Genomic DNA, 13618 nt, shown 5'->3' with positions numbered 1-13618 from the left:
ACTCCAAAACCTCGCCCAGTGTAATCAATATACAAATGAAATACTCCAAAATATACCCTCAACACCAATAATTTTACAAAATCCCATGTACAAATGAAGTACTCCTAAATATACCCTCAACACCAATAACTTTACAAAATCCCACATACAAATGAAGTACTCCTAAATATACCCTCAACACCAATAACTTTACAAAATCCCATGTACAAATGAAGTACTCCTAAATATACCCTCAACACCAATAACTTTACAAAATCCCACATACAAAATGAAGTACTCCTAAATATACCCTCAACACCAATAACTTTACAAAAACCCTATGTACAAATGAAGTACTCCTAAATATACCCTCAACACCAATAACTTTACAAAATCCCATGTACAAAGGAAGTACTCCTAAAATACCTTCAACACCAATATTAGTTACTTTACAAATCCCACGTAGAAATGAAGTACTCCTAAACATACCCTCAACACCAATAACAAATCATTATACCAAACTCATAAATATACTCTCAACATCATTTATGTTGCCAAAATCACATGAATCAATGGAGTACTCCTAAACATATCCTCAACACTATTTACTTTACATCTGCCCTGAAATTACAACAGTTAACCAAACTAACAACACAAACCATGTCCTCAGCACCATTTATTTTACGAAATTAATACTCCTAAAAATCACAACAGTTAATTGTAAAAATCCTCCTAAATATACCATCACAACTATTAAGAAAAAGATGTATCTCTTAATTCTCTTACGTAATCGTAAAAAAGGAACTTCAAAGTGACTTTTTGTCTGTTGATAAAAGTAAAATGATAATATCATAATTAATTCAGCAATTGTCAATTTGTCATATTAGAAAACATATATGTTAAGTTTAATATTAATCATTGTTTATGTATACATACAATTTTGAATTATAAATCTGTCCCAAAAATAGAAAAAGACAGTCTAGCCTGTGTACAGCAGTCATAAAAGGCACTGACTGAAAATGACCACCACAGTCAAGTGGTTTTTGCTATTGTTAAACTTAATCATATATGCTTCTTATGTATATAAAGTTCATAAAGTTGATCTCACAAGACAACTTCTAACCAAGTTTAATGTAAGGCAGGAAATCAATAATGATTTGACCTAGTGACCTAGTTTTCTACCCATGTGACCCAGTCTCAAATTTATTTTAGATTTTAAACAGACCAACATTTTCACCAAGTCTCATGAAAATCAGGTAGAAATTGCAGCCTCTTGGCTGTTATCAGTCTTTCTATGATTTCATCTTGGCCTCTGGTAACCAAGTTTTTTTTATTATAAGGGCCATAATTATATTCTGAAAAAGTTTAATGAAAATCAGACAGTAAATGTGGCTACTTTAGTGTTAAAGAAATTTTGTGTGATTTGACCTTGTCACCAGTCCTGGTTTAAGACCATGGGTCACTCAGTTTTGAATCTGATAATTTTATAAAGACAATCATTCTGACAAATCAAATGAAAAATGTTGTTTTGTTGGTTTAACTTCACACGGACACAGTCATAGGTCATATGGCAACTTTCCAACTTTAATGGTGGAGGAAGACCCCAGTTGCCTCTCTGTGAATTAATACTTCATCACTGGCAGGCACCTGGGTAGAACCACCAAACTGCCATAAGCCAGATAGATGGCTTCCTCACACAAAGAATTCAAGTGAAGGTTTGAACCCCACATTAGTGAGGGGTAAGTGATTGGAAGTCAGCGACCTTAACCACTCTGCCACAGAAGCCCCAAATAGAAAATGTGGCTTTTAGAGTTTTAACAAGGTTTTCTACAACTTGACATATTGACCTAGTTTTTAAACTCATATAATCAAGTTTAAAACTTGATCTAGATGTCATAGAGACAAACCTCCTGTCAAACTTTTATGAAGATCAAGCAGAAAAATCTTATCTGGCCTCTACAGTGACAACAAGGTTTTTCTAAAATTTTCTCTAGTGACCAAGTGTTTGAACTCCAGTATCCTAGTGACTCTAAACTTGATCTAGATGTCACAGAGACAGACATTCTGATAAAGATTTATGATGATCAGGAAGAAAATGCAGCCTCTACAGTGTTATCAAAGATCCTCTGTGATTTGACCTAGACATCTAGTTTTTGACCTCAAATAACCAAGTTTCAAAACAGACTTAGTTTTCATACAGACAAACATTCTGACAAAGTTTTATGAAGATGAGAAGAAAATATTGCCTGTAGAGTGTAAATGAAGTTTACTAAACTAATTAACTGACCTAATGTTTGGTCCCAGATGACCCAGTTACAAATTTACCCAAGATTTTATTGAGGGTTATATTCTGACCAAGTTTCATTAAGACTGGGCTAAAAGTTTGACCTCTAGAGTGTTAACTGTCAAACGGTTACAGATGACACCAACCTGGACACAGGGAAATCACAACAATTCGTCTGGAGTACTCAATACTCAAGAGAACTAACAAGAACTGTTGGAGGACAGCAACGCTCGGCTACTAAACAGCCTAATGAATTGAATAAATATAAGTCGAAAAAGAGGCAATTCATACACAAATATAATGAAACTGTGCTTACAAAACAAGCATTTATCTTATTTTATTATTTTATTTCTTTAATTTATGAATAAATGCACAAATTCATACACAAATATAATGAAACTGTGCTTACAAGACAAGCATTTATCTTATTTTGTTATTTTATTTCTTCTATTATTTGAAAAATACTGTACAAAAGAAAGATAATCTATTACTTCAGTTGAAGGTGCCACACATAGAAATATCTGGCTCTCGGAAGTGATGGGCTGTAGTCTGCGACAATCATGTATCAGTTTCAATGCATTTATGTGACATACATTCTTGCAACTTGTATACAAATAGTTTGATTATACCGAGAAAATTCTGGCATAATACAGGTCTGTTTTGCAGATGAAACCAAAACAAGACTGGTTTCTATCTTAGTAACATGACTTAAACACACCAACGAATGAATTTGCTTGCTTGTTGACAGAAAGTTGTAATTCCGTAAGTGAGCATAAATGCCATATAATAACACAATTTTGCTACTAAACTTTTGTACTTCTCAGGCAATTTAATTGCAGTTGTGGTCAAAAGAATCATATAAAAGCTTTTCTGAGGTGCGTAAAGAAGTATAAACATGAAAATGAGACTTAAACAGCCCGTAAATTTTCTGTTATGTGGCACAGCACTAACACTATTTTAGCTGCCATACACTATCCACTAAATGTCTTCAGAATCCATCAGATTGCAGCATTTTAATGTCTAAATTTCAAAAACATTCCTAGGCCAAAGCCACCATTAACCCCAAAATTATTACGGATTTTCTACCAAAATACCCCACTAGTATGGGAAATACATCATGAAAATGAACAAATTAAAAGTAGATTTTATTATTACAAAAATTGCATCATTATCTCTTCCAGTTTAAGAAATTGGCCATTGTTTTTTGCCATATTACTCCACACAATCAATTACAATTACATTGTGAAGACACAAGACATTGTGTCATCAGCACTTGAAAAGGATCATCATCGTGGTTCAAAGAATTAAAGTTCAGTGTTTATAATGACTAACATGAGGGCCATGATGGCCCTATATCGCTCACCTGAGTACCATTGCTCTTAATGATAAGATTAAGTTTTGACATAGATTACATAGGCATACACATTAAATATAATCAGGTTAAATATTTTCTTTTAACAGTCCCTTTTGACCTATGGGTCACTTGTCAGGGCCAATCTTCAAACCAAGTTTGAGGGTCCTAGGCTCAAATGCTGCATTTTTGTACTAGCATGACTATTCCTTACCCTTGAAGACATAAATAACATGTAAAACCAATCTCATTAGATGCTGCTGAGGTATATTCATTTACACAAAATAAAGGGAGGTAATTTATCATAAATTCAGTCAAAAGTTATCTACCCCGATTGTCCGAGTCCATCTGATGGCATAAATAAAATTTCAAATCAGTATCTTCATTGGTTACTGAGATACACCAATTTTAATTTGAAACAAAGGGAGGTAGTTGGACATAAAATTAATCCATAGTTATCTACCCTGATTGTCTCAGTCCAACTAATGACAATAATGAAATTTCAAATGCTTACTGAGATAAATCAATTTTTTCATTAAAATCAAGGGAGGTAATCATGCATTGGTATATGCATGTAGAAGATACAGAGTACAAGCCTTATAGATACATTAGAAAAGTATTCATATCGATAAGCGTTCAATCAAGAGTTATCTAACATGACTATTTCTTACTATGGAAGACATAAATAATGTTTCAATCAATCTCATTAGAAGCTGCTAAGGTATATTCATTTACATAAAAAAATAAAGGGAGGTAATTTGTCATAAATTCAGTCAATATGTATAGATCTACACTGATTGTCCAAGTCCATCTAATGGCATAAATGAAATTTCAGATAAGTATCTTCATAAGTTATGGAGATACGCCCATTTTGATTTGAAATAAATGGAGGTAATTTGACATAAAATCACTCCATAGTTATCTACCCTGATTGTCTCAGTCTAATGACAATAATGAAATTTCAAAGTACTTACTAATATAAATCCATTTTTATTAAAATCAGAGGAGGTTATCAGATATTTATAATAAGTGCATAGTGTCTAGGTCAACCTGACGACATACATTAAGTTTCAAAATCAATATCATCAATAGTTGCAGAGATATAACCATTTTATGGATGAGTACTAACCTTGACCTCAATGTGTGACCTTGACCTTCAAGCAATGGGAACTGATATCTTATTGTGATTTAAGTTGTGTGCATGATTTCTAAAGTTGAATGCAAAATGCTGCATTTATCATGTTCACAAGGTAAAAATTAACATATTTTGGCCCTTTCAATGTTCATTAAGGGGCCATAACTCTAGAACCTATGATCGGATCAGACAGGTTAGGGTTAGAGTTATTTTGAAAGTTTGTATCAAATCAAACCATAAATGAAGTCAATCAAATTTTGGCCTTTTAAGGGGCCATAACTCTGGAACCCATGATGGGATCTGGCCAGTTTTCTAAAAAGGAACCGAGAATTTATGACAATACAAGTTGTGTGCAAGTTTGATTAAAGTTGACTGCAAAATGTTGTCTCTATCGTGTTCACAAGCCAAAAATAGCAAATTTTGGCATTTTAAGGGGCTATAACTCCACAACCCATGACGGAATCTGGCTAGTTTTCGAAAGGAACCGAGATATCATGCCAATACAAGTTGTGTGCAAGTTTGATTAAAGTTGATTGCAAAATGTGGTCTCTGTTGTGTTCACAAGCCAAAAATAGCAAATTTTGGCCCTTTAAGGGCCTATAACTGTGGAACCCATGATGGGATCTAGCCAGTTTTCGAAAGGAACCGAGATATTATGCCAATACAAGTTGTGTGCAAGTCTGATTAAAGTTGATTGCAAAATGTGGTCTCTATTGTGTTCACAAGCCAAAATAGCAAATTTTGGCTGTTTAAGGGGCCATAACTCTGGAACCCATGATGGGATCTGACCAGTTTTCGAAAGGATCCGAGATATTGTGCCAATGCAAGTTGTGTGCAAGTTTTATTAAAATCAAATACAAAATGTGGTCTCTATTGTGTTCACAAGGAAGTTGTGGATGGATGGACGGACGATCACAAAAGCTCACCCTGTCACTATGTGACAGGTGAGCTAAAAACAAAAGAAGTACCTAAAAGTAAGCCACTCAACCACTAACCAAAGCTTAGGCTGGACTGTACATGACTTTTGAGGATTCTTGGGGAAAAACGCGTTTGATAATATTGCCTAAGTACAAGCAATCTAGATTCCTGAAAGGTGTGAGGTGATAGTGGTCTACAGTGATTAAATTATATCTGATTTTGTAAAATGCAATCAGAGCAGTTTAATAATGGAATTGTTTAGGGTTTTCCAGTTTATAGGGTATTTTTCATGCAGAAACCTATCCATGATTCGTACAAAACATCTAGAACAGAATTCAAGACTTCAACCAACCACATCATGAAATCTTAGTCCAAACTACTTTTATTATCTACCTCTAAACCAAGACTGTTGTAGAAATTGTCTTTTGTGTAAACTGTGATAAAATACTGTTTTTATCGACAGCTACTTGCAAATTTATAGATTGTTGAGCAACCAAATATTGTTATTTTTTTCTATTCTAATTGTCTAATCTTTGGTTGAAATTCAGTTTAGTTTGGTTGAAATTCAGTGAGGTTTGGATGAAATTCAAGCAGTTTTCTTCAAAATTCAAGCACTTTTTTCAGTTTCTTTAGGTTTTAAACTTTTTCAAAGAGTTGTCAAGGACTACCATCAAATACAAAGACTTTCCAAGGTCCATGATGAATACAATAATCTAGTTGGGGTAGACATGGGTTATACTAACTTCAATGGACCAGTCCTGTTCCCATAGTTCCAATAAAGAATGCATTCTGAAAAACCTGACATACATCTGGAGGACTGCAGTTTTAATGTGACTGTCACTATATCACCAATCAACAAGCCTTAGTCTGCAGCTGCTTCATGGAAAGTTAGCAAAAAGGTACTGGGACACAGACTCCAAAATTTCACCTTCATGAAGTAAACAGGGAAGTTCTGAAATTTGAACTATTGTCAGATAAAATCTACTTAAGCATTTTATTTCCTGGTCACTAATATTTTCACTGACTTTAGAAATTATAAATGTAAAAATATAACCAAAAACTTTGTCTTTTGGTCAGGGAAGTAACCAACACAGGTAAATTCTTCCTGCCACAGTAACAGATAAAATTATGTAGGGATGTCATTGATTGAAATTTTGTATCAATTCTTAAAAAAAATTAACTTTACATCAATATACTCTTACACTGAGGTTATAACAGGAAGAAATACATCCATCTAAGATTGGGTAAATCTGTACTAAAGGTAAATCTGTACAAAGGTCAATCTGTACAGATTTACAAATTCTGTGCAAAAGTCAATCACTACAAAGGTAAATCTGTACTAAAGGTAAATCTGTACTAAAGGTAAATCTGAACAGAAGACAGTCAGTACAAAGGTAAATCTCTATAAAGGTCAATCAGTACAAAGGTAAATCTGTACAGATTTACAAATTCTGTGCAAAAGGCAATCAGTTTGTTTGTTTGTTTTGGGTTTCAGTATTTCAGTCATGTAACGGCAGGCAGTTAACCTAACCAGTGTTCCTGGATTCTGTACCAGTACAAACCTGTTCTCCGCAAGTAACTGCCAACTTCCCCACGTGAATTATCAGAGGTGGAGGACTAATGATTTCAGACACAATGTTGTTTATCAAATAGTCACGGAGAACATACGCCCCGCCCGAGGATCGAACTCCCGACCCGGCGATCCGTAGACCAACGCTCTAACCTACTGAGCTAAGCGGGCGGGCTGTATGAAGGTAACTCTGTACTAAAGGTAAATCTGTACAAAGGTAAATCTGAACAGAGGACAATCAGTACAAAGGTAAATCTGAACAAAGGTCAATCAGGTCAAAGGTAAATCGGTACAAACGTAAATCTGAACAGATTTACAAATTCTGTACAAAAGTAAATAAGTACAAAGGTAAATCTGTACAAAGGTCAATCAGTACAAAGGTAAATCTGTACAAACGTAAATCTGAACAGATTTACAAATTCTGTACAAAAGTAAATAAGTACAAAGGTAAATCTGTACAAAGGTCAATCAGTACAAAGGTATATCTATACAAACACAAATCTGAACAGATTTATAAATTCTGTACAAAAGTAAATCAGTACAAAGGTAAATCTATACTAAAGGTAAATCTGTACAGAGGTAAAAATGAACAGAGGACAATCAGTACAAAGGTAAATCTGTATAAAGGTCAATCAGGTTACAGGTAAATCTGTACAAAGGTAAATCTGAACAGAGGACAATCAGTACAAAGGTAAATCTGTATAAAGGTCAATCAGGTCACAGGTAAAATCTGTACAAAGGTAAATCTAAACAGATTTACAAATTCTGTACAAAAGTAAATCAGTACAAAGGTAAATCTTTACAAAGGTCAATCAATACAAAGGTAAATCTGTAAAAAGGTCAATTAGTACAAAGGTCAATCAGATCAAAGGTTAATCTGTACAAACATAAATCTCAACAGGTTTACAAATTCTGTACAAAAGTAAATCAGTACAAAGGTAAATCTGTACAAAGGTAAATCAGGTATAAGGCTGGTTGGGTTTAACGTCGCACCGACACATTTTAGGTCATATGGGGACTTTCCAGCTTTGATGGTGGAGGAAGACCCCAGGTGCCCCTCCGTGCATTATTTCATCACGAGCGGGCACCTGGGTAGAACCACCGACCTTCCGTAAGCCAGCTGGATGGCTTCCTCACATGAAGATTTCAATGCCCCGAGTGAGGCTCGAACCCACATCGATGAGGGGCAAGTGATTTGAAGTCAGCGACCTTAACCACTCGGCCACGGAGGCCCCCTCAGGTATAAGGAAATCTGTACAAAGATAAATCTGTACAAAGGTAAACCTATACAAAGGTCAGTCTGTACAAAGGTAAATCAGTACAAAGGTCAATCAGAACAAAAGTAAATCTGTACACATGGGTCTGTGCAAAGGGAAATTTGACAAAGGTCATTCCGCATAAAGGTAAATCTGCACAAAAGAAAATCTGTATAAAGGTCAATCTGTACAAAGGTCAGTCTGTTCAAAGGTCAATCTGTACAAAAATCTACACAAAGGTCAATCTGTACAAAGGTAAATCTACACACAGGTCAATCTGTACAAACATAAATCATTACAAAGGTTAATCAGTACAAATGTCAATATGTACAAATGTAAAAATGTACACAAGGAAATCTGAACAAAGGTAAATCTGTACAAAGAGCAAGCAAAGTTGAAGTAGTAACTTTTTCATTTATTTGCGCTATACTTCAATATTCCTATTCTTACTGTAGCTCTGTATTTCAAAATTCCATCAAGATAATGATATCAGCATTCAAGAGATGCCCCAGAGGTATGTTCTAAGTCAGCAGGACAAAGCTTGCTGAGCACTAACAACATTACTACGGTAATGACAAAGAGACAGACGTGCTGAGAAAACATGCAGAGAGAAAAATCAAGTTATAAAGTGTACATATTATTTAACTCAGACAGTGTAAAATCCTCCTAATCAAAATTAAAAAGCAAGAAAAGGATATCAAAATCTGCTAATACGCAGAATGAAAAATGAATATTGCAAAACAGTGTTGTAATTTCCATTAACATAAAGCCCTTACCGTATCTGTTACTTCAACAACATGATCGGATGTCTTGTCCTGTGACAAGATAAGTTTATTCATCATTTCCTTCTTATATATCACTGGCAGTGGCATTGAATGTCTCTTAGTTTCATTCTGTATCAATGTTCTTTCACGAAGACCTGGATAAGATGATTGCCGAAATGCAGGAACCTTTTCTGGTATCTCCTGCTGCGCATCAACTGTGGTGTCAGAATGTTTTTTTCTGGAGGCTTGGCTTTTTGCAGTATATTGTTCATGACTTTTTCTTTTACAGTTAACAGTTGTCTCCCTTGGAAAATTACTAAATGACCTTCTCTGAGCTGTATCCTGTGTGTGAGTCCCTACTTCTTCCGCTAAACTACCCAAAGAATTTCTCTGACTCTCACTTGAGGAAAGACGTAATGGTCCAACAGCATTTTTACGACAGTTTTTCCCAGACGTAGATAATTTAGGCTGTCTTTTACAACTATTTGACACGTAAGAATTTGATCTAATGTAACCTGGTCTATAATCTGACATACCTTCGCTCTGTTCTATAAAGGAAGCAGATCTTGGGATTCCAGTAACTGGACTATTTGCTGTGTAGGAAGACAATTCACTTACTGGACGAATATTTGCAAAAGACGATGACCTTAATATTTCTATCGGTGAACTATTGGTCGTAAATGAAAATGACCGCAGAAATCCTTTAGGAGCAGTATTTCCTGAATCATTAGTTTCCTGCGTTGAGCCATGTACATTCTTCCAACATGAAAGCATCGCTGATTCATTCAATGATATATATTCCAATGGGCTGCTTGACCTATCCTGACCGCTTGGCGATACACTGCGAGGCTCATTATAGACATCAGTGGTGCTCCCAAAGTAGAAAGTAACAGGCCTCTGTTTGGGTATATCATCTTGTTTATTCCTGATTTGTACTTTCTCCATTTTCTCTTATCAGATTGAATTAATTGACATAATTCTATGCTAATCCCTTAAACTTGTGTTAAAGATTATCTTTCACATATATCCGGAATGAAAATACAGTTTACAATTGCTGATATCACTGGGTGTATAAACCTTTTATCCAAACTCGAGCTTTATATAAGGAAGTTTCTTAACCAATTTATAACAAAGGGCATAAAAAAATATTTATACACGTAGAAACAAAAGGAACAAAGTAAACACAAATTGTATAGAAATTGTGACTGTCAACTTTACGAATACATTGTCCTATACTTACTGCAGCAGCTAAAACGGATACGAAATTATCACTATCTTAAACAACAGACTTCCTGAACAATTCAAACATTGAGTATTATTTAATTGATCATATTTTGAATTCTTACAATATACGATATATTGACATTATCTTCAGACTTGATGGGTTGTTATCCGACCACTTTGTTATAAGATTTCTATTATAATTTGCAATATGTTCAAATCATAAATCTGAGTAGACACAGAAAAAAAAACAATATAAATGTAAACATACCCAAACTTTCCAAAAATAAACTGTTATATTTGCTACTATAACATGTACAGTTAGAAATTCTGGAAGAATACCAACGATTTATTACATACCATTAAGATTTAGTGTATAGTATATTATGACCATATTAAACATTGATATGCAAACAATGCAGTGTAAACAGGAGCAGATTATTACAAAGGTAATTGTCTCATGACTATTACAATGATAAACTAGAGCTATCATTATAGGTGATTAATATCCCCAGACACTGCATGTAAATGTTGTTATCATGACCTATGACCTTCAAGTGAGTGAGTTGGGTTTTAAGGCGACACAAAATGGTCATATATCGCTGATATGACCTTCAAATGTGACCTTAACTCATTAACACCTGCAGCCATATCGTCGCTTAATTACTGGTATCAATTTTCCGATACATTCCGGAGCCACTTATCGATTTATCTGCTTTGTATGCCTGTGGATTTTCACTGATAATCAATAATCGATAAGATCTAGGCCTCCTTTGATCAAAATTAGGGACAAACATCTGTTTATAAACGATGAATAAAACTGAAATTTTCACAACTGATACTACTATTCATGATCTAATCAATAATTTAAAATTTACTATTATTTTGATTTGCAACTGAAGTAACATGAATATGGAAAAACTGCAATATTCAAGAAAGATTGGACATAGAACAAGAGCTGTCGGAGGACAGCAACGCTCGACTATTCAACAGCCTTGTCGCTTGAATGAATACAGGTCGAAAAAGGGCCATAATTTAGTAAAAAAGTAAAATAGGGTTATGGAACCTGCATAGTGCTTATCAGCTCATGACAGTGGACAAGTGTATGAAGTTTCAATCCATTCCCATTAGTGGGTACTGAGATACCAACTTACATATAAGAATTTAACCCAAAACTCCTAAGTTGAAAAAGGGGCATAATTTTGTAAAATGTGAAGTTCAGTTATTGACCTTTTGCACTGCATGTCATATCATGACAGTGAACTAGTGTGTGAAGTTTCAATCCTTTCCCATTAGTGGGGCCTCCGTGGCCGAGTGGTTAAGGTCGCTGACTTCAAATCACTTGCCCCTCATCGATGTGGGTTCGAGCCTCACTCGGGGCGTTGAATTCTTCATGTGAGGAAGCCATCCAGCTGGCTTACGGAAGGTCGGTGGTTCTACCCAGGTGCCCGCTCGTGATGAAATAATGCACGGAGGGGCACCTGGGGTCTTCCTCCACCATCAAAGCTGGAAAGTCGCCATATGACCTATAATTGTGTCGGTGCGACGTTAAACCCAACAAAATAAATAAATAAATAAATTTCCCATTAGTGGATACTGAGATACCAGCTTACATACAAAAACTTAACCAAAAATTTCTAAGTTGAAAAAGGGGCATAATTTTGTAAAAAAGCAAAATAAAGTTATGGGACCTGCTTTGTGCATGTCAGATCATGACAGTGAACAAGTGTGTGAAGTTTCAATCCATTCCCACAAGTGGTTACTGAGATACCAGCTTACATACAAAACCTTAACCAAAAATTTCTAAGTCAAAAAAGGGGCATAATTTTGTAAAAAAGCAAAACAGAGTTATGGAACCTGTGCAATGTAAGTCAGTTTATCACAGTGAATAAGTGTGTGAAGTTTCAATCCATTCCCACAAGTGGTTGCTGAGATATCAGCTTACATACAAAAACTTAACCAAATCGGGACGCGGACGCCGACGCATTGGCAATCCAATAGCTCTACTATTCTATGAATAGTCGAGCTAAAAACTGCTATTACTTGATTATTTTATATTTATTCAAATATCATCTATTGCTAAACATTAAAGCAAATGATATTATGGAAGAACAAAATTATACTTTATTTCATAAAATTAAAAATACTGAATAAAAAAGAAAGATTCTTCGGTATAATGGAATGAGAAGATAAAACAGGCAATACCTACAAATAACTTTCTAATTCCGATATTTTGTAATGAGTATATTAAAAAAATATGCTTAAATAATAAATATTTTGATTGTTTCGATCGCTTCCGGGTTTTATAAATCTTTAGAGTAAAATATTTTCACTGGTTGACTTTGACAGCAGTCCAATCGTTGGTACTCTTACAGGCGTAAAATCACGCCACACGGCATACAGTACTATCAGGCGGATAGCGCACTTATGCGATCCTCGGCATACACGCCTGTTATCTTTTGACAGATAAATACGACATGCGGTACTCGATAAGAGTTAAAATGAACGCATAAATGCAATCTGCGTCCTTAATGAGTTAATGTGACCATGATCTTGAATCTATTGACACGGGTTGTGCACTCTGCATGTCATCTTGATGATGCTAGTTTTATGAAAATCCTTCAAGTGATAAAAAAGATTGTGGAGTGGACATAAATTTCGACTATTTGATCTTTGTCTTCTAAGTATGACCTTGATCTTAAACCCAGTGATCAACTAGGCACTGTGGAAGTTATCCGGAAGAGGTTAACAGCTGAAATTCATTCTTGATGGAGTGGACACACAAATTAGAGGTTTCTCCAAGTGTGACTGTTCAATATATCTTCTTATTTTAATTAGGAGACATAATAACTACAGAGTCTTCTGGCTCCCTAGGTCTTAATGCCACACTCATCTCAAGTTTCAACCCCTAGTCGGGACTGAACCTTAAATTTTCAAAGATAGATCCACCTTAAAGAAAGTCTAAAATTCATTCAAAGTCCTTCAAATAAGTAAAAAATATTTGACAAAAGTGAATTTTATTTATTTATTTATTTGGGTTTTACGGCGCACCAACACAGTATAGGTTATATGGCTCCAAACAGGACTACAAATTTTGGTTTCACATCTCATTTACATCGAAAGAATTCTGTTTTCATCAA

At 34.9% G+C, this 13618-nt stretch overlaps 1 protein-coding gene across 1 annotated transcript in view; it reads right to left on the bottom strand.

The window, feature by feature from the left end:
* Nucleotides 1–10488, bottom strand: part of LOC123556472 (TBC1 domain family member 1-like) — a 65990-nt gene extending 55502 nt beyond the window's left edge. The window contains exon 1 of the mRNA XM_053542695.1: nucleotides 9270–10488. Coding sequence (XP_053398670.1) covers nucleotides 9270–10202 — 933 coding nt within the window. The 5' untranslated portion in view covers nucleotides 10203–10488. The remainder of the gene's footprint in view (nucleotides 1–9269) is intronic.
* Nucleotides 10489–13618: the final 3130 nt, after the last annotated feature.

The sequence above is a fragment of the Mercenaria mercenaria genome, chromosome 5 (assembly GCF_021730395.1).
Source record: "Mercenaria mercenaria strain notata chromosome 5, MADL_Memer_1, whole genome shotgun sequence".
In the NCBI taxonomy this organism is placed as follows: domain Eukaryota; kingdom Metazoa; phylum Mollusca; class Bivalvia; order Venerida; family Veneridae; genus Mercenaria; species Mercenaria mercenaria.
This window is presented reverse-complemented; position numbering and strand designations above follow the sequence as displayed.